At 35.0% G+C, this 26644-nt stretch overlaps 2 protein-coding genes across 2 annotated transcripts; both read right to left on the reverse strand.

Moving 5' to 3' along the window:
* Positions 1 to 99: 99 nt before the first annotated feature.
* Positions 100 to 15887, reverse strand: LOC136775444 (uncharacterized). Its single transcript, XM_066730214.1, has 6 exons — positions 14910 to 15887; positions 3348 to 3463; positions 3113 to 3228; positions 2379 to 2523; positions 2112 to 2294; positions 100 to 1502 (listed from the first exon to the last, which is right to left on the reverse strand). Exons 1-6 carry the CDS (start codon positions 15001 to 15003, stop codon positions 1149 to 1151), a joined length of 1008 nt encoding a protein of 335 aa, XP_066586311.1. The 5' UTR covers positions 15004 to 15887; the 3' UTR covers positions 100 to 1148.
* A 4599-nt stretch (positions 15888 to 20486) lies between these two features.
* On the reverse strand, positions 20487 to 25735 carry LOC136775556 (uncharacterized). The gene is made up of 5 exons (XM_066730439.1): positions 25629 to 25735; positions 22433 to 22757; positions 21949 to 22182; positions 21551 to 21786; positions 20487 to 20738 (listed from the first exon to the last, which is right to left on the reverse strand). Exons 1-5 carry the CDS (start codon positions 25675 to 25677, stop codon positions 20512 to 20514), a joined length of 1071 nt encoding a protein of 356 aa, XP_066586536.1. The 5' UTR covers positions 25678 to 25735; the 3' UTR covers positions 20487 to 20511.
* Positions 25736 to 26644: the final 909 nt, after the last annotated feature.

Here is a 26644-nt window from a genome sequence, read left to right on the forward strand (position 1 = left end):
TATAATTAGAAAATAAATATTTTTAATTAATTTTGATTTTTCAATTGTATACTATACATTGAAATTTACCATACAGGAGTGGAAAAGATAGTTATAAGATTAAGTACAAATTTATTTATTATATATATATACTCAAATTGATGTACATTGTTTGTATAAATTATGAGATAAGTTTCGTATTTTGTGCCGTAATGCGTCAGTTCAATATATTTAGAATAATTTCAGCTAATGTAAAATACGTCCATAGCCATTTTTATATGAACCAATTATAAAAAAGGTTTCTGAAAAATAGAAATTTTTCTATTTATGTAATATAAAGTTAATCAACGAATAAAAGATATTATTTTTCTAATGAAAATAATTTATGACATGTAGCTAAAAAGTTTTTACAAATAGTGGTCCATGGAATAAAAATGATTTAAAGTTCATCTTTGTGCATTGCATTAGGATAATAAGTATGTTTTTTTAAGCACACATAAAAAATTAACCATCGCCCCTGACTGACGGTTAAAATCAGTTCGTTTCAATTATCAGCCAACGCAATAATAATTACGCCAATTCGATACATTTCTTCTTTATTCTCGCAGCAACTATTTTTATGCGTGACATTAATATTTAATCTGTCGGAAACGAAATTTTTCTCAAGTGATGAGCATTTTTCAAATTCTTCAGAATACTTGACGCATATAACGTGCATGTCCTGTGCGCGAACAGCATTAAAGTCGCAAATTTGTCACGATCCATTGAGAATCCAAGTTGGTAAGAAAAAATACCACTGTTAACGCCATAACCAGTATTCTTGAACAATGAATAATACATTATTTATTCGATGGTAAAGAATTCCCCCAGGATGATGAAAATAGTTCTCTCCAGTCATTTCAATAAATTAAGCATTAAATAAAGAATAATACGCGTTTCGATGATTGCCACTATGAATATTTTGGATTAGAATGGATTAAAATTCAATAGCTGATACCTATGTTTAATAAAATAAGGAATACTGGCCAGATTTTCGAAATGGATTGATGAATTGAACGTATCGTTGCTGCGCGCGAACGAAGATACCTTTTGGTACCCTTGGAGCTTCGGTGAAGGAAGACGATGAAGAAGAGGATCGGGACGAAGAAGAGCAAGAAGGAAGTGTATCGTTAGGATGCATAAGTTTCTCGAAATCGACGCTGAAGATGTTGGTAGGCTGTAAGTACGCCACGTTTCTTCTTCTGCAGACGGCAGGGGGCTGGTTCTTGAGCGGCCTTGACGATTTTTGTCTCGAGCGGTTCAATGGGCACGTGGTTATCCGGATGTACGAAGAAAGCAATAGAATGTCGACCACGGCCACAATGCTCAGGCACGACCACTCGATGTCTAAGTGCTGGCAACTGGTCGCTCGTCCAGCTAGCGAGAATGTCACCGGTGTTCACCAAAATGGCACCCGGTAAATGGCCTACTCTTCCCCAGCGTTCTCCAAACGGTGTCTGGATCTCCAAGCCACCTTCGCAGTCCTACGAATTTCAATATTATCAGCTCAAGTTTCACAACCAACTTACCAATGTCAGCCATAAAATTGTATTATTAACCAAACGACTGGTGGAAAATTAATTAGCGTAGCTTTTCTCCTAGAATCAATGAACGCCTGTGTTTGTATAGAGTTTAATACTCGATACGCAGAAACTATGCACTAGCATAGAATTTAAAACGTTACGTCGTTACGGATGGGCTGCTGTAGCTCAAGGTTCTTCTTAATAGCTTTTATAACTCTGACTAATGATATGCAAGATATTTGAAGAATATTCAATTCGAGACGCAGCAAAGAAAATTCGTTTTTCCAAAAAACACAATATTACGCGTAATCCATCGGTTAATTGTAATTTCCTACTCAATATAATTGTTACATAACGCATGTTTGATATATTGCATTTGTATTGTTGTGTAGGAAATTACAAGAGCGTCGAGTACGCGTTACATGCAATACTGTGTTTGCTGGGTGAAGAATGGTCTCAAAGAAATAATTGTTGCAGCAATATAAATTTGTGTTATTGGCGTGAAAAGAAAATTGCTATGATTGCTCGGAGCTTACAAATATAAAATCAGCAAATTATCGAATCCAATACCTGCGCAAGTAAAGTGAAAGTCCCGAAGTCACAATGAGCACCACAGCGAGTCAGTCCTGATTCTGGTGCGGCCAGGGGCGGATAATAAAGAAGTCTTAAAGTTGATCCATTATCTGGACCTAGCATATGGGCATGTTTTGACAGAAAAAAGTCGGGAGGTTGCTCGAGACCTATGGCTAAGGCCTACAATACGAATGTCCATTAATACATTGATATCGAATTATAATATCTATATCTGTCATATGATATGGTGTAGAAGAAAATTACTGTTAATAACATTGCTGACAGTTGCTTGAAATCTCTAGCCAATTCTTCAACGGCTGATTGGAACTCGGGAACCTCGGCTTTCGGTAGAGCTCCGTCGCATCCTGCAATGTTGAATGCGTGCCTAATTTCACGATCCTCCGAAAATCTGCAAAAAATAAATCCCAATGAAGATATGCAACTATGGGTCGTAAACGCTTTAAATAAAAAGTCAATGATTTACAACTGCTACTGTTATACATATCGAGTTACCATTTGATCTTACAATTTTGTTTATAATTTTAAGAACATTAAAAATCTCGTAATTACACAATCGTTTTATACATTAATCGTTCAAAATGTAGTTGAAGTTTGACTGTAACATTTTTCGAGCTTCAAATCAAACATGTATGAGATTTTATGTGTTTTTCTTCAGATTTTGAGTTGTATAATTCGTAGCACATAGTTTTGAAGCTCTACCAAATATTAAATATTTAATTTTTATCATTATTCTTCTATTCCAATGTTTAAGCTATTAATATAATATAAAAGTATAAAATATGTTTCAACCGAAACCTTATTAACGCTTCTAACCTTAACTTCTTTTCTCTGCCACATACATTATTTTAACATTTGTATTATCACTTAGATGCGAAGATTAGTAAATAGTTGAATGACTCACACTTGAGGGACATAGAAGAGTTAAAATATGAGAATGATAAATAGAGTAGTGATTTTTCACATAAAAATCAAATTACTTTTCCACTCCTGGTTTTACGTAGCCGTGATTCGTCTCCGTATTTCGTTCATATTTGTCTCTTAGATCTTCTGGCAACTCGCAAAACATATCTAAGGCCCTGTATACCGCTTTCATCTGGAAAAGAAATTATTGGAGGCACAAATTGAAGTAATTTAAAGCGAGCAGGTAAAAAAGTGTTGCGTCGATGAATGGAACAAACGAAATTGATTCCAAGTGGCAAAAAATCTGTGTACCTTGCATTCCGGAATTCCGTGATTAACGAGTAGCGCTAATCCTTTCTCGGAAAGTGCGCGCACCAGCTTAGAGGCCACTTGTTTGACAACACCTTTCTGGGGGCATCTCTCCGTGCCTGGAACAAACAAATGCATTTAATTCAAAACAGCAAAGACACTTTGAAACATAATAAATTTCTTCGCGACATAAATATAATTTTGTCTCCTCAAACTTTTCATTAACACATCTTTTCTTATCATTTTAATCCTTGTGCAAACATTGTATCTTTTAATATTTAATATCAAATAGCTGATCCAATTTTTTTCCACATACTCAGGATTATACACACGAGAAAGGATATTTAATTAATTAATAGGCATTTGATTTTAAAAAATAAGAAATAACTTATGCAATAAATTAGGTCACATCGGTTTACATTTTAAAATTGGTCAATCGCAATGTACAAATTACTGTTTTATTCTCATACGATTACTGCTAGTTGGAATTAAACGAGGTTTGACATTAAGCTGTAAGATCATACTTATAAAATGTACTAAATTTGATTTTCTATTGACCTTACTAGAATGTTTTACTATTCACCTCGCTCAGGCCTCGAGGAAGACGACACTTTACAGTTGGAGGATAATGCTTGCAAGATTTATACGTGCACACGATGATTCATCGAAACCTTGAATAGCTAGAAACGTTATATGTTCTCTTCCGCTAAACACGAATAAACAGTTTGTATCGATTGGAAATAAATAAACAATGTTTCAAACTAGTTTTGGACTTGTCAATCTTCGCTCGAGCCAATAAAAACAGTCAAACAATTTTTTGTGCAATAGCAATGCATGCATCATTCGAAAATATTATTCCACGCGAGTCGCACAAAACAATGAATCTTAACACTAATGTGCAATGAACGCGAAGTGAAAAAAGTGACTCGACAGCATCGAGCTTGCAGCGATACATCAGAAATATTGCTAAAATGTGTCTTTCTGTCACTTTGTAACGTTCTAGCTACTGAAATATTTCTGCAACTTTGATGCTGTCAGAGTAATATTGATTAAAAATATAGTGTCGAGTGTCGACACTGTGTGTTGATATAAAAAAGTGGATGATGATTTCTTAACCCATTGCGCGCGTCTATTTTATTACAAAACTAATGACGCAACCTTCGTGTTTTTTGTTTATTAAAACATAAGGAAACATATCGTAATTGTACAATTTATACTTGTAAAAAATAAAATATGACGTATTTTAAACATATATAAAAAGAAAACCGTAATTTTAAATCTGTACTTGACGTTGGTTGTCAATGAATGCTATCATGTCCATGGCAAACTGATAATCTAGTTGCTATTTTAAGCACGTTACTTTTATTTTTTCAATGCCTGTTAGAGAACTTCTACAAATAGAATATAATATAATTCTGAAAAAGTATATCATCGTTTGTTTCATAAAGATGCAACTACTGTAAAATAATTATATATTGTGTAACAATTATAGACTGTCGATACAGTGATGTTCAGAAAATGAGGGTGTAACGAAGTTTTTATGCAGATATATATCCAGAGTATCTCTGTATAATACTACAAATACGATAGCTGGTATTGCCTTTTCTTCCTTATACTCCCTTTTGCAAATTCAACATAATTAATCAATGTATAATAATAAAAATACTTATCTTTCAAGTATCTCATGCCAAATACATTGCAGAAATATATAAAAATAAATTTGAATTTTTTATTTTTACGCAATTTAAGTCCAATATCTATGATAATAATAATATCCTGCGATGCATTTTCTTTTTTTTTTTAATTTAGATCGTCAAATGAGGGTTGCGAAATAAGATCATACGGTGTGAGATAGAGAATGACGTAATCAATGTAACGATAGAGTGGTACTTTTACCAAGTCATGCTTACTATAATGTAACGACAGAACTCATTGAGTCTCCGTTAATATTTCATAATATTTAATTACGCTATACTCATGTTTACAAGATGATTAGTGCACTGGCAAAAAGGGCTTGAAAAATTCGCGATAAGTAAAAGCAGCTTGATACACACTATTGAATTTAAACGAAAAAATTGTCAATGCTCTCGATAGTTTTATTACCAACCAACATCAGTCTAGCTTCTTTGTACATTAGCTTTTCCAATTTCTTGTATACATTAATTACAACACAATATAATATAATAATGTATATAAGAAAATAAAACAGTTGGAATTTCACATTTTGCAGCACGACAAAAAACGTCATGTACTGAAATCCAGGTAGGCTCATTCGTGATACAACTTGAGCGAAAGTATTGGCAGAGTCTGTCGGTACCAGGAGAAACTGTTGTGGCTTTTCTCTAGATTCTACACCGCACGCATTTTAAAATTTGATCTTGCGTTAAAGCCATTCCTCCTTTCTCATTGTTTTGCAACAAAAAAAAAAAAAATAAAAAATTACAGTGTAACGAGGGTACGGCAAGATTTCGTGGATAGAACTCGTTTCCTTTGTAATTCGAGACATTGGTTGTGCAGTTGAAAGTTGATATACGACCTTAAACCACTTTATCGAGGGCAGTAATTGGCCTGCCCTTCGTAGGCTGATTTAAGCAATCACTCGAATGCTCGAGTATCGTGAAGATAATTTTTCGCTGTGCTACTTATTTAACACAGCTGAGCAAATTCTGTGCCCATGAGACACTAAAATTAAGGTCCAAGGTGAAACGTTTCCCTTCGGAACGTTTTATTCGACCTTCTTTTTTTCCTAACCACGGATTACCCGTGTTTTAAATGTTTACATGCAAAAAAGAAAAAGTGTAATTGGTCCTTTATGCGGTTTAACCATATCAACGTGCGTTCCACCGATATGCGCATGCAAGAATATTTATTGTCTCGAGCTGTCAATTGCATGAAAAAGTAAAACGTGAGAATAAAATCCAGTTTTCTGATCTTACGATACTTGCGACTCGCTCTCATCTACGTGTAACTTTGGTGTTAATATTTAATAGCATCGATCACTGTACAAAAAGGAGAAGCATTTATTTTTTCGTCAAGAATTCACGTGCAAGATAAGATCAGATAGTGGAATCGTAATTGCAGAGACACTTATGTAGATACGTGCTAGGTGTATAAATTTTTATCTAGTTATAACAATATTTTATTTATCGAGTAAACTTTTTTTTCTTCTCCACTGATAAATATAAAAAGGTATAATATTTATCCAGTCTTTTTAATATACATATGCATGTCTGATGAAGGAAGCTGGTTTTGCATAATGATAAACTAATTAAAACAAAGCTGTATAGTTAATCTTCTTTCTTCGTCATTGTTAGACAGCTTTCGCAGTTGCGATCTTCGAATATTTTTATAAAATATACTTTTTTCAATATTTCAGAAGAACTTCTAATCGAATTCGCGGAACAAAATCGATACCTGAGCTCGATTGCGCCGCTCAGGCCAATCTGATCCCAAAAGAGTTTTAATCACTGACCACTTCTCTTATTAACGATCGAGGGCATTCTAAATAACTCGATAACGCTGTACATCCCAATCGCTAATGATATTTATCAGCACGGTATCTTCGTAACTCGATCATTAATTTCGAGCGAAGATCCTGAAGAAGCGGGCAGTACCTTGTACCAAGAATCAATAATTTGGTGCGTATATCAGAGTGTACAGGGATGAGTGTTCGGGTGAAATAACTTAGATTCTCGAGATTCGTACGTCGAGCACCTTACGTATACGAATTTTTCTGTGTAATGACTCGAGACGACAATAGGTAATTGCTGAAATGATCGAGATTTGAAACTCGAGACGATCTCGTGAAATTTAAAGCTCAAATAAGCGTTATCAGTGTGCATAAATCTGCCGGGGCGGGCTGTCATATCTTTATTCGTTTATTAAGTCAGCAGACGTTCTTCGCATTGTGCTCTCTTTATTTCGAATATTTTACACGTATCATTGCAACGGTCGCTGAATAATACCTTCGACCACTCTGTGACTTTATACTTCTCGACGAAGCCTTACGGTCGCGAAGGAAAATAGAATAATGGTCTGCGAGTAATCATTGAGATTAAATGACCTTGAGATTGGAATAGGAAAAGAGATAAAAATATCTTACGATCCAAGTTTTTAGCTATTTAAATTTGGATTTCTATTTATAATAAATATATGTTTAGTCTGTGAATAAATATATCGAGACTGTGTCTATCGTGCTTTCATCGAATAAGGCAAGTTTTCCTTGTTTTAAAGTAAAGGGAGGTGAAGGATGAGGTATAAATTACAAGCACACGAATATACTTGAAAATCAATTGAAATGATTGGTGGTGCTTTCGATTGATAAGAGCCGGCAATGACAATGAAAAGTGTGCTGCGTGTATTTTTATGTCAGCCTGCGATTTATTCCATTGCATTTAAGCGTAAGCATCTGTATATGTAGTACATACGTCGTGATTATTCACACGTGTAAAGTGCGCTGCGTCAGTCGCTACGTAAGCTGCCAATATCGCGTTTGCGAGCATACTTATACGTATAGTATATATATATATATATATATATACGTATATATATTTACAGGTGTTTAAACTCATTTACGTTTACTCTTTCAAAATTATTATCAATTTATCTTTCTTATTATGATCACCAATCACTTTTCCTTCCTTTGTTCTCGTATCTTTCATTAAAATATACAAACTTCTACGTTTGCTTATTTGTATTTTTACAAATGTTGAATGCCCAACGTTTCTTTGGATGAAAAAGAAAGTTTGTATTGTCATTTAAAAAATAATTTTCAGAATTGTTTGTTTCGCTTTTCAATAATTTCTCAATTATTATTATGTAATTGAAAATGGTATTTCTAGTTAATGTTCTATTACCAAATTAGTATATAAAAGTATTATTTTTGTATTTTTGTTATTTTTATTGTTTAAGGATGTGTACAGTATTAAATTGGTACCGAATTATAATTTACAAGTACCTATTATCGGAAAAATATATATGTACAATATTAATCGAATCATTTTTGTTTTAATATAATGAAAGTTTTTATGGTCTCATTACAGTTCTTGCAAAACAATTTTTTGAGAATAATGGTGTATTTCAGTAGTTATGAATTATTAAGTTTATAGAGAATAATCCAGTTTTTATCTACATACGATCATTGTTTTTTACTTTAATACACTTACGTGATCTCACGTGCCTCGTCTAAATAAACAGCCGTCTTCGAATGAGCTTGGAGTTTTTCTTGCAAGCATTACAAATTTACAATGATATCTAATCTTCGCAAACTTAACATGTTAATATATAATAATTTAATGAATTAACATTTGTAGGGAATTTATCGATTGACATGCGTCAGCAGGAAAAAGCATATTCGTGTTATTAATAGGCTTGTTTAGATTTCGAACGAAATCATATTTTCAAAATTGTTTTCTACAGATGGTTACTACATTCCATACAGTTATTATTTCTTATCAGCTGTTGAGAGTTATCATGAATTAATTAACAGAAAACAATGTAGGCTTGGTCACTAAATGTGTTAATCAAGTTTATCAATAAAATTATGGGAAAACATTTTTGAGTATAATACACCTATTTAAATGTGGACGAGTCTTCTTATCTATGTCATATTTTATATTACATACAACACACACATTACGAAATGCCCTTAAGAATTCTAGATTTTTCAAATGCCCATGTAACAATGAGTTTGTTTGCAGTGGTTTTAACGAAATAATTTCTAGTCGTAAAAATGAAAATTTGTGTAAATCCAAAGGTGTATCGTAATGTCAGGGAAATAGTTTATTGTCGCAGTGGTAAAACGTGTATAACTGACACGTGGAATACCGTAGCGTTACGAATTGTCGGAAATGAACGTGTTCCTGAACAGTATCTGAAAAGAATTTTAATGTCTCAGTCACGTCAGATAAGTCAATATATTGTTATGAAAACATTTTGTATCCAGCACAAAAAGTCTAATCAACAAAGCATGAAACGTAGTAATTATACCGAGTATCACGCAGTTTTTACATTTCCTGCATCGTACACATTCGACAACGAACAAACAGTCGTCAAACGGTTTCGAGGGAAAACATTTTTTATATTTAAAATATTTAAAAAAAATAGCAAAAATTTCACCTTACACATCAACGTTTACCCTTGCACGAAACGATTACAGAGTATGCAATTAGAAAATCAGCATCGTGACGTTTCAATAATTAAATTACAACAAATAGTTCGTTTGTGATTTTACGTAATTGCGTTCGAGAAGAAAAAACCTGCTGGTTCTGCGAACGAAGGCTTTGGAAGACTCAAGATTCTCAAGATAAAAGAAACTTTCAGCAAGATTCACAAAAGTCACGTCTTTTCAACAGGTTGTTTGGTACTCTTGTTTAAATATTAATGAGAGAGAACGTTAATACATATAGCTGTCATTTGGGTCAATAAACGATGCCAGAAATTTTCCATAAGATTTGCACAAATGAGATTAAAATAAATAACCCAAAATTATATATATAACGATATTCAAGGGATTACACTGATCGAGGAAAATCTTTGTATTCGTAGGCCATATCCAGTGTACAGTACTACAAGTAGATGACTAAATCAAATTGCCTGGAAGCCGGTTTGCCAACTGGTTAAAACTGGTGTTTAAAGTTTTAATAAGAGACTCTTCGATTTAATACGTACTAGACTGTGAATTGAAAAAATGAGAAAATAGACACTCACACCAATAAAGCGAGAGAAGGCGATAGAGCAGAGTGACTCCCACGGGAATTAAATCCTACTCTCGGTGTTTGGGATAGAATCATATTTCTTCAAACGTCAAACGTTACATTAACTGTAGTATAACTTGTATCATGGCCGCCACGTGAAATAAGCGTGACGATCGAGCTGCGAGTATATCGTAACGGCATGTAAACGATGTAAATCAACAGCCTTGACCAAGAGTGCCAATCAGGGGCGTCCCTTTATTTTTTCTACTCCTCCAAATTTATCTCCCCGTAACAATCATTACGCCACTGCTTCATTATGGCGTTTTACTTGTGATTCAAGCTCGCTCGAAGAGAGCTAGCTCGTCGTCTTAGTGATTAGGTCTGTTCTCTTTCACTGCACTGCTGCATTAGTACAATGATGAGTTGGAAGGAGATGGACGATATATATATATATATATGCTCGTCTCATTCCAATTGATCGCATCGGAGCGAAAAAGAACAGGCCCATAGCGAAGTTTCACTCGTTCCTCGAATGACACGGGAGTGCCCTGAAGAATTACATAAAAGGTGCTATGCTTCGGTAAAATTTCGTAATCGACAGGAACGCTAAAATTTACGCAGCGCATATCTAAATCTTGTAACCTTGTAATATTTCAAAATACCGGTATGCCGAAGAAGAGAGTCGAGTTGAGTCGAGTCGAGTCGAGTCGAGCAATCCTCTTCCCTACCGAGGTTTTCTTCTCCTACGTAATTATTTCAAGCAAATTTTTAAACACTGCTTCGTCGTCGTACAAAATTATTTTGATAATTCTTGATTTTAAAGAAAAAGTTTTAGGGCAGTAAAAATTCATATCGAAGAAAGTTTAAATTCCTGTACGTATACGTAAAATGCTTTCGAGCAAAGCTCGAGGCAGCTTCTTCGCGTCTTTCGCTAAAATTAACAATTGATATATCACGAGCAATAAATCCATCCGACTTGTAGGAGATATATTTTTTCAACGGACTGATGAGATCCATTTGCATGATAAATGCAAAACGGAAAAGCACTCGCGATAAAAGAGAAAATCACATATATGCGATGCAAAAGAAACTTTGCGTTTAAACACGCAACAAAGGTCCTTACAATGTGTGGTTAATAACTGAATAAGTTACCGAGCAAAATTAATTATACGTCCGCGACTCGTGACACGCGAAGAACTTTGTTTCGTAGATTTTTAAACATATATATCGCTGAAAATGACGACTTTGAACTGAAAATGATTGTTTCTCGATTCGAATACTCAGCAGTTGGATTTTCTGGAATTTTCTTCAAGTGGTCTGAACATTATCTCCAGCGTTGGGTATTTCCAGTATTCGAGTCTCATCATAATTGGCAAAAACATAGGCATACTGTGTACACGTGTTTGCCACTATTCGCGAATATACGAAATAAACTTTTCAATTAACACGAGTCTCAAACTTTTTTTCTTCAAAATATCAAACAAAGCAGATACGTACAGCTGATCCTCGACTAAAGTTTGAGAACACAATCGTATATCATTGTTCATGAAAACTTGTAATTAATTTTCTAGTTTGCTTATCGGTCAACGAAAGAAAAATGTATCATCGTGCACTTTGCAATTACAAAATTGCATCAGTGACAAGAAATCTCGTCCATAACAATTTTTAGTACAAGAAAATAAACATTCATCATTACTAATCGTTTCTTGTATACCAATACATTCATTCAATAATATTTCACTATTATTTTCCTCAAAATTTAATCTGGAGGAATCGAAAAATACTTTGAATGAAAATGATTATTTCTCATTTTGCTCGTCTTCATTTTTAGACGCTTCGTAAAGATTTGATCGTTTGTATGCGAATGCAGAAATTACAATTGTTTGCTGTACAACAAGATATAGCACACATCTGACGATTTGATTAATGTTTATAGCGCTCGAGCGCGATTATAGTAGCGACTCGGTCCAGTTGAAATTGAGTGAATTGCGTCGGCCTCTTCTCCTACCATTATTCCTCTAGTATCTTTATCTCTGACTGGACGTGGCCCGTGGGCCGGCCAGCTCTCAAAGGCCATTTATCCCTTTATCCGTTGCGGCCTAATGGAGAACAAAGATATAAACGTACAGGAAATCGACTTCCACGCGTGTCTTGCACGCGACAGAAAACGTGTTTCCATTATAGTATTCAATCACCACTCGATATCCAAATCTTCTCAAAAAACCACGCAACCTATCCTTCAAAATACCAACGTTTAACACTATTTTTCAAACACTATCATCTCAAGGTCAAAACTTGATAATCAAATCCTTCGATCAAGACAGTTTTGAATTGTCACGGTCATTTATCTACACGAATGAAGCTAGCTTTCCGTCGAGGCGAATTATGCCAATGAGTTTGGCGTAGAATGACAACATTTCCAAGGGAAGAGAGCTAGGAAGAGAACGTAGTGTTCGGTAAGGCGGATGGTGCTCGGTAATGATGAGTCGAAACAAAAAAAGACTAAGATTGTCAAATGAATGGTAGAGCATGGTCAACATCCTGTATGGATGACGGTGATTCGCAAAGGGAAGGGGCCCTTTCTTTGTAAGAGACAAGAGGGGCTCTGACCTCAACGGATCGTCGATCCCGAGGTAGCAGCCAGGCGCCTGTCTGTCCATCTTTCGGTCTGTTCGCCTGCCTGCTTGCTTGCTTGGCCTGTTCGCCGTGCTCCGAGTGTTCGCCAGGATAGCCAGTAGTCTTTTCCGACACATTGCCTGCTTGTTCGTCCACTCTCCGTCCTGCTTACTTTTCCTGTTTACCTATCTATACCGATTTACTCGCAATTACGTGACCAGTCGCACTATTTTTTCCCGCTAATTCGCCTACCGATATACCGACTACGTCTCATTTGCCTATTTCCCTACAAGTTATCTATATGTACAACTATGGCTTCTCGATTCTCTCACTTCTACTTGTATATATATAAACGTCTGTACTCCACATATCTAACGCTCGTCTTCTTGCTTATTTGCAATTTCTCACAACTGCTATGCATACTCTCCTGTACGTACATTAATATATGTATACACATGCTGTGTTCAGCTTCTTCTGCTCATTTGCGTCACCACCGCTTCTCTCTACCTCTGTCAACTCGCTTGTTTCAATATCTGGCTTCATGCCTGGCCTAGTTACTTCTCAAACAGCCACTAAAACTCTTTCTCCAAAGCACTAGCCACTATTAATTTCATTTATTTTCATCTTTCAGCATCCATTACAGCCTCTCCATCCGATATAGCTCTTTGCTGTAATGCGTTATATTTGTAACACAAACAACTCGGAGCCCGGATCTTTACAAGTAAGATGATCCTTGGATCAATATAAAAGAAGGCTTAGCAGGAAGCTGATAAGTGATAACATTAACACTTTCGAGATAGACTTATCTGATGTTTTAAATGGAGTGTACGTAGAAAATATTAACGATTCTCTTGTACTTTCTCCTCCGTTCGATTGATTCCCCGAAGCTCATGAATGGGCTAGCAAGCTTTTATATTACTATTGCAATCTCTGTTTCCCATCTAATCGAACAAATCAATGATTCCTCGTGCCACGTCCTTATCGTTCCACCGATGATAAATGCATGTAGGATACGTCGATACTAGATTGCGTATTTACTCTTGGAGCTTTCGTACAAAGACTCGAGTACGCCGGTATTCTCATCCAAAGAAATCCCGCAGAGTTCCTTCCAACTAATTAATGAGAGGTTTCGCTTCTTGCTAAATAGTTTGCCCAAAAAACCCGTCTACTCGCACGTGTAGACTTTGAGCCTATACTATATTTAGAAGCCCTTCCGAGGTTCTACGAAGTTGGCTGACATATAAAAGCAAAGTTCATATACTCTTTTGTCTTGGTATGCATTTGCTTTGAAGCATTTACTGCTCTATATATGCGCGTGTATCGACGAAGAACAGCTTGGGATTCCACTACGGTTCACGCTACACATAATAGTGACGTTTATTAACATTGTCGTACACGTGCGAGCTTACACACACATGTGTGCATGGACTTGTATATAAAACATAAGGAACGATCGAGAATCATTAGAATTCTATATTCGCACGTGCTAACAATTTTTGGATATGTAAATTTTCTCCGAGATCAGAAATGAACGAGGAGGTACATTATAATTCGCTATATTTTCAATGACCACACCACACGCCATGGCGACTTATCGCAGATAAGTAATGTCAAAGCTACTTTATGATACGACGAGTGTCATCAGTAACGTCTCATCAAAATTTCTGCACACGCCGAGGTAACATTTTTCAATCGAATCGCGCGCACGCATTATCAGGCACCAGAATAGCACGACTTTATGCTACCCGAGCGTGTGTTTAGTATTTCGAATGTTGAGTAATTTTGGAATATCGCAGTCAGCTTTTCCTGCCGAACGCTGAACAAAGTTTTATTCAACAGAAGAATGAATAATCATGACTAACGGCCATTACAATTATTAACAGAATTATCACTTCCATCTAATTGGACACCAGCTCGTATTCGCCCTGAATTCATTCTCCAGTTTCACAATTTATTTTACAAAATTCATCTTAACTCATCTAAAGCTCTTCTCGCGATGAAGAGTTTATTTGTTTATGATACAATAACGCATTGTAAGAGGTCTGCTTGGGTTACAATGACCAACGATGTCACTCAAGTGGAATCCTAGAATTCATAGTATGTTGGCTGAAAAGAACGGTAGAATTTTGGTGAATAAGCAGTGTTGCCAGTGTACATAGACGAGACTCGTGAAGGAGATTTGAAAAGGCGAGCATGGCAAGGCTAGAAAATAACTGAATAAGAGTTGGAATAAGAAAAAAGTTTTGACACTTACCCATGTGTGCGAGGTCGATGATCGGAACCTCACACTTGCTGAGCAAAGTCTCGCAAGTTTGCGGCACGATTGGGGCACTACTACAGCAACTCATCTCGCACGGTGTCAGGTAGTTTCTTTCGTTTCAACAGCCAATTTAGCTTTCGAGACTTTTCGTCTTCTCACTATTTTCTTTGCACCCTTTTTTGCTCCTTTCTCTCCCTCTCTCTGCTCTCTCCTCTCTTTATATTTATATATCCGGACAATATAATTTTTATTTACTCCAATTCACGTCTCCCCCCCCTCTCTCTCTCTCTCTCTCTCTCTCTCTCTCTCTCTTTCCTAAGCAAACATAGAGGACGGAAAATATAACAACTTGCGAAGGCACTTCACTATCGGGACACGTGTGCGAAGGAAACGTAGCAAACCACCGAGTGATAAAAACGACTCACTGGAATATCCAAAAGAATATCATATCACTGCACGATCTGAAGCAAGCGGCGTGTAAAGTTGGTCGTCTGGGCATTCACGGGGGTTGGAGGGGAAGTTGTGCTGTGAGAGAAGAACGAAGGAGAGAGGGAGAGAGGCGAGAGAAATGGAAAAAGAGAGAACGATTTGGCGCGTCGGGATAGGTGAGAAAAAGAGCACTTGGCCAAAAGTAGGAAAGGGAGAAAGATCCTAACGGTAGCCGTAGGAGACAAGTTTATTGTGAGGCTGATGGTGCGGCAGGTAAACGTATACGTGATCGTGAACTGGTGGGCACATGCTACGTTATTAACCGAGTGGCGGACAACCAACGAAGCACTCAAATATAATACGAATGGTAGACTAGAATTACAACAATTCTTCGCTATCGTCGCGGCGAGCGTGCCGAGTGCCGACGAGACTGACTGGCTGCCGCAGCCCCTGCCTGGCTTTTCTTGCCAGTTGCCAATATACCACTATTCAATTTCAGAACAGCTCAGTTCTGTTCTCTCTCAGCTGAACGAGATACGAACCGAACCGGCCCCGGCGGCGCGCCGATCACTCGAAAACCACCGACCTCGCCCGATCTCGCACGAACCGCTCTGACACACTTGCCGAACTTTACCGAATCCCTACTTCTTTCAGTCGGCTCTACTCGTCACTGCTCGTAACGTAGCTTCCTCGACACTCTCCCCCACCGCTCTGCAACTTCCAACATTACCGACTCCAATCAGCATTACACCCTATTCCATTACACGCTCTCTTGGCCTCCTTAATTTTTAAATATCACTCCTTTCTTTTTTACTCTTCCCTCCACTCCTAGCAAATCTATCTTCTTCCTGCTTTTTAATTTTATTTATGTCGTCTTATAAGGAGAGCAGGGATTATATATCGCTTTTTCGTCGTTATTTTAAACATCCGCTCCACGATTATCCGTTTTTTATTATTTCAATTTTCTGCTTCTTTCCTCTTACCACTTGTCATTTGTAAAAATTATCTTTCCTGTTTTGATATCCCGTCTGTGTGTATATATTTGCTTATTTTATTTTACCGTAGTTTCCCTGTTAAGACAACCATGAATTCCAAGCTAAATTTTTCTTATTCCTCGATCATGCCTTGCCATATCCTGATAGGCTTCGTTAGCAAATCAGAATTCAAAGTATTGTTTTTTTTATTATTATATAATTAATAGTTCAATGCACTTTGCCGATTCCATAGATAAACTCGTTTCAATCCCTCTAACAAAGTATACAGGGGTTTTGTATAGCAACTGCATATTACTGTTGATTTATTCGTGTTACTTGACTATAGCACTCAGTATTTTATATTTCGTTTAATTTAATTTTTCGCACAGTGACCGAGATTCATCGAGAGAAAATTATACTTATAATGAATAGTGTCGATTAATGAACTAAATGGGTAGCAAATTAGCGCTTTTAAATCTTATTAAACCCGATGGTAGAAAGTCATAGCACTCGAGGTTTAACGATAAAAATGCATTAATTTGTACGATTTGAAAAGTCATGATTCATTTATTTCATTAACTCAAGTAGAAATGTGAATTGCAAAAATGTAAGCATCTGCCGTAATTTAGCGGTAAAGGTTAATTAAATTGTAAAAATAGCCTATATCTATTTATAAGGCAGATCGATCTAGAAGTTTTATTATTAGTTTATCCTACTGAGAATTCTAACTTGCACAAATTTATTCGCATAAACGCATCGCCATACGTGTACCGCGAATTCCTTCATTCGTTACAAGATTTTCAAGTTGCATATTAATTAAGGAATTTTATAATTGTGTAAATGAAAGAAAAATTATAATATTTTTTAATAAGCAGTATACACAAAGAAAATAGGTATTAATTTAAGAATACACTAATATTTGTTACGATTATTGTTATATTCACTTTTATTATTGCTATACTGTATTTTTATTAAATGAATAAACCAGTGCAATATTTCCAAATAGTATCTTTTATTCAAAGCCTTAATAATTGTTTGCCAACCAAAATATTTGTGTATAAATTTTAATAATTTAGTCATGCTAACGCTCACACCTACATAGTTCTCATTGTTCTCATAATTCCAACTAATGAAACGTTCGATATTAATATGTATAGACGAAATACCATTGCCATAAGTATAAATTTCAACTACGCATTGAAATATTAGTATTATTTGCTTATATTTTCAACCACGAAGTAAAAAAATTCCACTGGAAATTTCCTTGAGGTAAAATAATAAGCGATTTATTTAAAAAAAAAAAGTTACCTCCGCGCTCGTTTCTCTCTCGAAGTATTGAGTAAAATTCGAGTAATAATTTAATATTAGAAATGAGTAATGTTGTAATTGAGCCGACTATAACGCCGTAAACTCACTTTACGCGTTGTAAAACTATGCTATACTATAATAATACAAGCAAAAAAGGTTAGAAGATGTAAATAACAAAACTGTCAAGGGTCTGGCTTAACCTGCACTGACATCAGCATTTGGAATCTCGAGACTTTCGAGTGGAAGATTTTTCAACCTCCCCACTACGTTTTATCATCTCCTTCCATTCATGCGGATTTCTAATTAACTTGCTAACACAACAATGCATTTATCCAATTATTAGGTATAATTACATAATCTTTCGAAACTAATGGAAAAACTACCTTCGGTTTTACTGGCATTGATCATCGAGACAAACGTCTTTAATTTAATAATATTTACCAAGCTCGCCTTTTTACTGGGCACATTTAATCAACGTTGTGAGCTGTTTTTAATTACAGGCACTTATTGTAATATTAAATAAATGCAAAAAAGAATTCATTTTCCTTCTTATTTTACGAGCAAACGGTTAAATGTTGTAACCTTCGTCTGCCGGTTTTAATGGGTGTTTCTTTTTTTATAAAAATGTATCGATTAAAAAATGGAATAATCTTATAAGAGCAATCCCGTCATAAATATTAAATATTCGAGCATCTTCGGAAACATCGTGAGATCATTGAACTGTTTACACACATGTTAGCTATTAGTCATAAGCTATTTTTATCAAAATTAATTCTCTATTGTACCATTTGAATAAAAAAAATCTTTCTTATAGCATTTTCTGTTGCGTTATATGCTCTTGAAATAAAAGTAAATAGTTGGTAGAAATTCTCAGCACAAAAAATATTATCCTCTTATTGTTATATTACATCTTATTTAATGTCTATTTATCTATCGTCTTTAGAGAATTACTTTTAAATGCCTTGTACTGTTTAACCTTACCCTGAAATCTTACTTTCTCGGCATAATTAACAGAAAGAATTTTAAAATGTATATATTTGCTAATTGGCCATAAAAACGAATGAAGCGTAATTTTATTTAATAGATATTGTTATATCGTTATTGCTGCTTGCGTAGAAACAGTTTATTGTGCAAGGTAATAGCTTTGCTACTGTGCAGTGTACAAAATGTATCGTGCCACGTTTATGACACGTCGATTGCAACATGTTTTGTCAGTGCTGTAATAGATAAATTGTTTACCCTTTTTTATTCGTTCGAACAATACTCTTCACGATGCTCGTACGTTATCGCTTGAAAAGTGGCATCTTGAAAAACTAAACTAGGGAGAAATATAAATATTACTATTGATTTTTTTTAAAGGTGAAAAAAATATTATTACCCTGCCAATGGAGCTATAAATAAAATTATACGCAACGTGGTGTTAATTTTTTTATGTGTCAAGTTCGCATCATATTCCTCTATGATTGGGTATTGAGCAGAAGTTTTATGGCTCCCTTGGTAAATTCAAGAGATATAAATAAATATCTTAAAATAACACACATATGTACCATTGCAGTGTCATATTTTCTGTATTGATATATTATATGTGTATATACATATACGATTGAGGACGATAAAGAGGAAAAGGGGGTAAAAGAGTATCGTACGGAGTTCAGCAGAGAGTACCGATTATTTAGCTGCGTGCCGGATTGCAGTCGTTTGCCTCTTATCGGATTAACACGATACGAAACTTTATAGTTGCACTACTTTATCGAGAAATTATCCGATTATCGCTCAGACTTTGATTTTCAGCGTAACGTGAATCATTCGATTTGGATAATAGGATATTATTGTTTCGTAGAACCAGACGTATGTACTTGCATGCATATATATAGAGGTTTTTAGGAAAGCCAACCATTAATTCTTGCAGCAAGAGCATTTTGCATCGGCGAAAGTGAGTTTGGCTTTTATCGTGTAAAACGCGATCTCCAAAAATACCAACCTCGATCTTTCAGATAACGGACCCGCAAATACGCTTCCTGTTTGTCTTACTCGCAGTTACTTTTCAGTCCTACTTTCGATTTAGCTGATGACAGAAATATACATTTATCACTCGCTTAGTCGGTCTCTTATTATTTACCAAGCTCATCCTTTCTTTGTAAAATTTATCCTTGCTTGGAAAACATTTTACAAGTGTGTCAAACGATTTCAACAGTCTCACAGGTATACACTCGAATTTTAAAATATTCTCGGTAATGAATAAAATTTTATATAAATAATATTTTCTTTTTTATTATTATCATAAGTAAAAACAAAATACTATTAATACATATTTTATGCGTAGTAAGTGTAAAAATATTAAAATTACAGCGTTTCTGTGCTCTCTTAACAGTAAATTATTTTCTGTTGAAAATGCAAGATTGGACACGAGTAGGTACATTTTTCTTTTAAAATACAGCTTATATTAAGAATTTGACGATCTTTGAGCGCGACTTACATCAATTAAGGTACGTACGTCAAATACATATATATATATATATATATATATATATATAATTCAAATCTTACAACAATTGCTCACTTTACATCGATTCTTACACTAGCTATTCACATTTGCCAAGAATATGAGTATTTTTTTATAACGTAAACTAAGAAAATAGTTACGTTACACTAGCACAAAGCTTGCTGATCCGTAACTTTTTCTCTGATGCTTATCTTGGTCAATAATTATAATAATAATAGTTTCAGACGTTTGGCATTAACAATATTGCAATAATTTACAATTATTATCTTATACGAGGTACACTTAAATGACTAACATTGGACGGATTGTTATAAAGTTATCGATTTCTTTATCCTAGTTGGTTGAATAATTTTAATGTTGGTTTTGCAGTGGCAGCCAACATTCAATGTAAATAGTATTTGTATATGTTGACTTGAGACTCTCTATAACCAAAGCAGTAATAAGCCAAGAAGGGGAACTTCTCTGTCAAGAAGATAGCTATGCGCATCTGGGTATTAAAATATGCTCGGAATATAGGTGCCCACCAATAAGTAGGCGCTATCAGGTACTTTAAAGCGAAGAGCTGAAGATTGTACATAAATCTGCTGTAGCGTGGCATACTCTCCGTATCTGTAAAAAAACTTTTTTTCTAATATACAAATAAATAAAATCATTATTCAAGATTAAATGAAACCGAATAGTTTTTATATACATTTTTGAAATAAGCGTGAATGCTTGGTATACGCCTATGCATTAGTGAACCCGCACGATACAATGTGACGATAAACGCAGCTGTCATTAAGGTATGCAATGGATCAAGAATCTCATGACAGCTGCATTCGTAGCACAATGAAAAAAATAAACTATTTTTTCCTCTGTCATAAAAGAATTTCCAAAACATTTATCATACAATTTTTGCTATTTTTAATGATTATTGTAAGGAAAAAGATTGGAATTTAGCGTCTATTTAACACGAGGTTCTAGGAAAATTTTCTATTTTAAACGTCAATTAATCATGCACACCCTCATAATTTATCATATCGTTGCAAATAATTAATTTTTTAAATATTTAAATAAATTATGAAATTTAAGGGGGATTTTACGATCATTTATGACCAGCCTACTTTACCTTCTTAAGGTACAGCAGATGTTTTTAAATCTTCCGATAAACTACTCTACGATCCGAACGAAACGTTTTACTCTCTTCATTAACTCGATGAGTTAATCCTAGATGGCGAGAGAATATTTAACATTTACCGTAAGAAAATATTAAATTTTGACACGAATTTTAAAATATTTACCATTATTCTGTGCAAGGTTAGTAGAGATTTTCTCAAATATACAAATCACACAATCTCTCAAAAATAGAGTATACTAGTGTTAAAATAAAAAGATATTAAAAAACTTTGATTAAAATAAGAAAAGAATGAGAAAAATCTAACCAATGACTAAGGAATGATTGTTGTTGGTTGCACCAGTGACAGCGAGATGCAGAGTGAATGCTGTGAATGCTTTTGTATCTAAATGTGGATTTACCGGCCAAAGGCCTTCAATCAGTACACGTCCCATTTCATCAAAGTTTTTGCTCCTTGTAGCAAAGGATGGTAGGAAGACTTCGTCCAATAGCCTCCTGCAAAGTTCCGTAGCTTCTTCCACGCTACCCGTGCATAAATTATATCTGTGAAGAAATCGATATTAATGCTCGAACGTAAAAATTTCTCGATTAAAAAAAAAACAATTATTTTCCCAGACGTTCCTCGTCCACGATGCTCGTACTCTTGAAAAGCAGTGAACGTGTTAAAGGGATCATTCAATAAAATTGCTCCGAGCATCGACTTACTTATCCTCCATGCCAAGCATGTACCCAATGACCCTCCACATGTGTACGAAACCCTCGAGTTCTTCTTTGGTACACGTCAGTCCTAATTTCTCGCTGCAAACCAGAATGAAGCCGATGAAGCCAAACTGGGCCAGTGCCATGTCCGTTTGAGATGCCTTTGTCAGGCCAGCTTCTGCGCTTCTTCGAAATGCGATACAGTGTTTCATGTGGACGTTCTTCAACGAGAGTAAAAATCTGCAATTTTTTTAATCCTTCTAAAATCTTTCCCTCGAGAGATCGATCGAAATCTACGAGAACACACGGTATAACAATGCGATGCATCGTTAAAAGTGAAACCAGAGTCGCTTAAGAGATTCAATATTCAACGCGCGAACCAAATTAATGAAGAACGACGACGTTGGATATTAAATAATAAACGATTCGCAAAAGAAAGAGGGGAGCTTTCCAATCGCCAAATATTTTACGATATTTTTTTTTAACTTACTCGCTAGATTTCTCTGGTTTCTTCTCGTACCATACGAAGGTGTGAAGTATCGTGGAGACGTATCTGCGGAAGGCTGTACAGGGTGTACCGCTTTGTTTCGTGAAAACGATGATATCGAGAATGGTGGGCACTGCCAATAACGCTATCAGTCCGGTTAGTTTACCCAGCATCATCGAAAAGACATTGTTGTAAAATGCCTGTTGGCCGAGCCGAAATTTCTTTTCGTCCAAATATGGTGGGAAATCCACTTCGGTCGATGTCCAATCAACCGCTGCCGCACGACCTTCGTTTAGAAGAGCTTGCAGCTTCGCTTCCACATTTTCCTCTGAAACAATATTGTTCCTTTTAATTTATTATCGAGTAAATCCATTATATTCGTGCCTGAATATGTGAGTAGAAAAGGTACCGAATGTTTTTACTTGAACGTAAAATGAAAATTCATCTGATTATGCGTATACACTGATTTTTGTCGAACAGAGCGAATATTAATAGGACTTTGTTGTATTTCAAGTGTCTAATTTGAGAATAAAATATTGGAAAAATTGTGAGAATTGCACGTTATGCGAATATGCTTAGTGCGTGTGCAGAATGAAACGCTATTTTGCTTTTATTTTGATTCTCTTTTCGCGTTAACAGTTTATACCCATGCATCGTTAGGTGTGCAGCGTGATCGCGATAGCACGAACCGATAGAAAGGATCGATTTGGTATGCGGTGTGGACTAAACCGGCTACATCTGTGCAATATGTGCGCTCAGAATTTTTAATCGAACGAATCGACTGATATTCCAAGATTGAAAGAAAAAGCCAAACGGGTGCCAGTACGAGTTGTGTACGAATAGTAATTACAATGGGTGTACAGCAATGTGCTCAGAATCACAAATTTCAACTATTAGCATTATTTTACAATCTTGTAAAATTATATTTTTAGCAAAACATTGTTTTTTTAGTTTTTTAACTTTGATGAAAATTAAGAACAAAAAAGTAATTGTATGCAAAAATAAATTGTTTATATTTAATTCAGGCACGTACGAAATTAACAAACAAAATAGTAATATAATGGTTTTGCCTGTATTGGTGGTATAAAGTAAATAGAATTTACTCTTTTTTTGTTATATTTATATATACTCACTTTTCTGATTGTTATGAAAGAATTAATCAATTCATCGAATATACCTGTAAATGCATTTAAATAGTTTCTTTTTCAAATGTAAAATATATCGTGTAGTGCATTTTCAAACAGATCTTTCTAGAGAAACTGCAATAGGCGTCTAAACTAAGGTTCGAGTGCAGAATCCGAAATGTAAGTCGAGGCCAGTCGGTTTCCGTTCTTACTTTCATTTGATTAGATTCTTTGTACAGTATTGTACAGTATACAGTATACATACCTATAAGGTGTTAATGAACACGTGCTAACAACGTAACAATAGGCTGACTGTGACACATGCATAACAATTAATAATTTATTACAAATAAACAGAATCATATGCGTAAGCTCGTATAGTTTTTGTATTAAAATTTATAAAATATTTTACAAAGTTTTAATAGTAGTATTAGCAGTGTTAATGTTTATAAATATCCAATAAATCATTGTAGCATTTGTTCATAACTAAGCATCTTTGGTTGATTTTAATATGTGGCAACAATTATTAAATTCCATTAGTTGGTATTCGTAAATTAGTTAAAATAATGTAGATAGGTATTTGATGTTTCGTAAGTACAACACTCGCTGCATAAAAATATCATTGCAATTAGATATTACATTCTTTTTTTAATTAATAAATTAATCGTGAACAAAATTGAATAAACAGAAGATTTATTTAAAAGTCCAGTATTATTTTGATAATCCATTTTCATATGTACATATTTTAGACAATTTCTGCACGTTTAACCTTTGGACACAATATTTTAAATCACAAAAATATGTGTAAGAATGTTTAATAAATTAATTCAGGATTCTCATAACTTCTTTTTCGGAGCCTTTAATTCTTTGTAAATTTTAAAAACTTATTTAAAAATTCAGGTATGTATATATAAATGCATCGAGAAAGATTACGTGGGTTTGGTCAGAGTGAAATGATGGGCCAACCGGTAATTTCTCTAGATTTCGAAATACTCGCTTCTAGCTTTGAAAGCACCTTCCATAGTCAACCTTTCCTTTTAGTTATATTTAGGTTTAACTAATTTCCTTTCATTTCTTAGAATTTTACGGTAAATCTTACCTCTTACAATTTTTCTTACCGATTCGCGTAGAAAATAGACACTTATTTAACCCTTTAAAAGAAATGTTGACGCTTGCTTGCTTACGAGATTTGAAAAATATTTTATTGACCCTTGCATTATTCATGATTTATTATAACTTATCAAAGCATTTTTAATACCTCGCAGACTCGTTAAGTAACATGTAAATTTTAGAATCCCAAATCAGTTTTAAAACTTGCCAAACTGGCTATTTCTTTTTTTTATATGTTGAATTATTATTAGCACCAGACGGATCTTGGTAACTGATAAAATTAAAGTAACTTTTAATTCGGATAACTAAGGGAAGCTTGTATAATCGTATTTGATTATTGAGAGTATGTTACATAAAGCACCCTAAAAAATTAATATTAAATAAAATTTATCTACGTAACCATAGAAGATATAATTTTTTGTTTAACACTTCTTTTGATGCAAATAGAAAGAATAGGAGGAATAAAATAGAAAAATTGACCGTTCTAAAATTTACGAAAATAAACATTTTTATGCACGCCCATGCTCTGGGGCATTTTACGTGACGTACCCTGCATATACTTTGTCAGCTTTCATATTTTTACAAAGACACAGAGATGCAATATAAGTGAAAGAAATCTTTTCCTAAAATACGAAATTTAAAAAATACAAATTTTACTCATTGTTAAAACAATTGTTAAACAGAATAAATAAAATATACAGGCCGAGTATCTGTAGCTTACAAGAAATTCTTCAAGTATAAAATTGCTGTAAAGAAAAACTACACTTACAATATATTAAATAATTTAACATTGCTCGAAAGACAGACTCTTCTTGACAATCCAAACTTTGGTAAAAATAATTATGAGCCCTAATGTCCAATAAAATAATAAATGCTTTAACGAGTAATTCACGAATGGATAAGTTCTATTTGTTAAGTATTAAAGACTATTGCAAATTAAAGAGAAAAATAAAAAATATACCAACCCACTGATCGTGCACCAGCTGACGAGCCCTTGACCCTAGGAACCACCATGCTTTCAATGCATTTGCACGTTCGTAAAAACCAAGAACTCAACACTCACTCATTCGAGTAGCTTTCTGTCTCGATAAGAAGGTAGCTCTGAGATAAAAGGGTGTCGCGTCTTATACGTAGTTGACGAACCAGCAAAATAGCAATGTCATGAAAATCAGAGAAAATTAAAGGGGGAGAAGTTTGTTTCCGGGGAGGCTAGTAATGGGGAAACATTTTTGAAGAACTAGCGAAATTGTCAACGCACATGGGACGAGGCATGTTTTCTCCTCTTCCACAACCGTTGCACACTGTGTTCTCTTATAAACTTAACACTCAGTCATGCCTACTGGGCCCCGTTCCATTCCAACTCTCTCGCTTCTCCGTACTAGTTTCATGCCTCTAGCTTTCTGGTGGGGGACTGGGCAGGACTACTCGTCGTAAGAAAAGCAAGAACATCCTCGCCAGAGAAAGGCCCCCCGAAGTACCCTCTCTGCCCTCTTCTTCCTTCCACATCTCTCCACCACCTCTTCTCCGTCGATCTTCGCTTGTCTCGCAGAGACCTATATACAGGGCGTCCCAAAACAACCGCATCAATTTTCAAATGGTCCGTTCTGTGAGAGTGTAAAAAAAATAATCCCTTGATAATTTCCTTTTACGTTCATTATTTCACGAATTATCAAACTTTGATAGTGACCAAAACCGTCTTTGAAATTTAGCGCTAAGCGCTCAACTGCAGTGCAACCTCGCACAACACGTTGACTGCAGGATTGTGACAAATGAAGTGTCTTTATTGATGGTAGCAATGGTTACTCAACAGTTACAACAGCACATTATTGATACTGCAGTACATATTGTTTTCAAAATTGTATGGTTGTTTCGAAACACCCTGTATATTACGCTCAATATAGCTGTCTCTTCTTCGGTGCAATACTTAAACTTACTTATTCGTTAAATAAATAATAGACTTGTTAGTATGGATAATGAAAAT

The sequence above is a fragment of the Prorops nasuta genome, unplaced genomic scaffold, assembly GCF_024137725.1.
Source record: "Prorops nasuta isolate Cenicafe-Biocafe unplaced genomic scaffold, Cenicafe_Pnas_1.2 PNAS00008, whole genome shotgun sequence".
NCBI classification, from domain to species: domain Eukaryota; kingdom Metazoa; phylum Arthropoda; class Insecta; order Hymenoptera; family Bethylidae; genus Prorops; species Prorops nasuta.

Excerpts from the sequence above, each read along its gene's own strand:
- LOC136775444 (XM_066730214.1), bottom strand. The coding sequence starts at position 15,003 with ATGAGTTGCTGTAGTAGTGCCCCAATCGTGCCGCAAACTTGCGAGACT. Across the intron at positions 3,464-14,909 it reads CATCGACCTCGCACACATGG|GCACGGAGAGATGCCCCCAG; the intron begins GTAAGTGTCAAA and ends TGTTTGTTCCAG. Across the intron at positions 2,524-3,112 it reads GTAAAACCAGGAGTGGAAAA|ATTTTCGGAGGATCGTGAAA; the intron begins GTAATTTGATTT and ends TATTTTTTGCAG.
- LOC136775556 (XM_066730439.1), bottom strand. The coding sequence starts at position 25,677 with ATGGTGGTTCCTAGGGTCAAGGGCTCGTCAGCTGGTGCACGATCAGTG. Across the intron at positions 21,787-21,948 it reads ATGCTTGGCATGGAGGATAA|ATATAATTTATGCACGGGTA; the intron begins GTAAGTCGATGC and ends ATTTCTTCACAG. Across the intron at positions 20,739-21,550 it reads CAATCATTCCTTAGTCATTG|ATACGGAGAGTATGCCACGC; the intron begins GTTAGATTTTTC and ends GTTTTTTTACAG.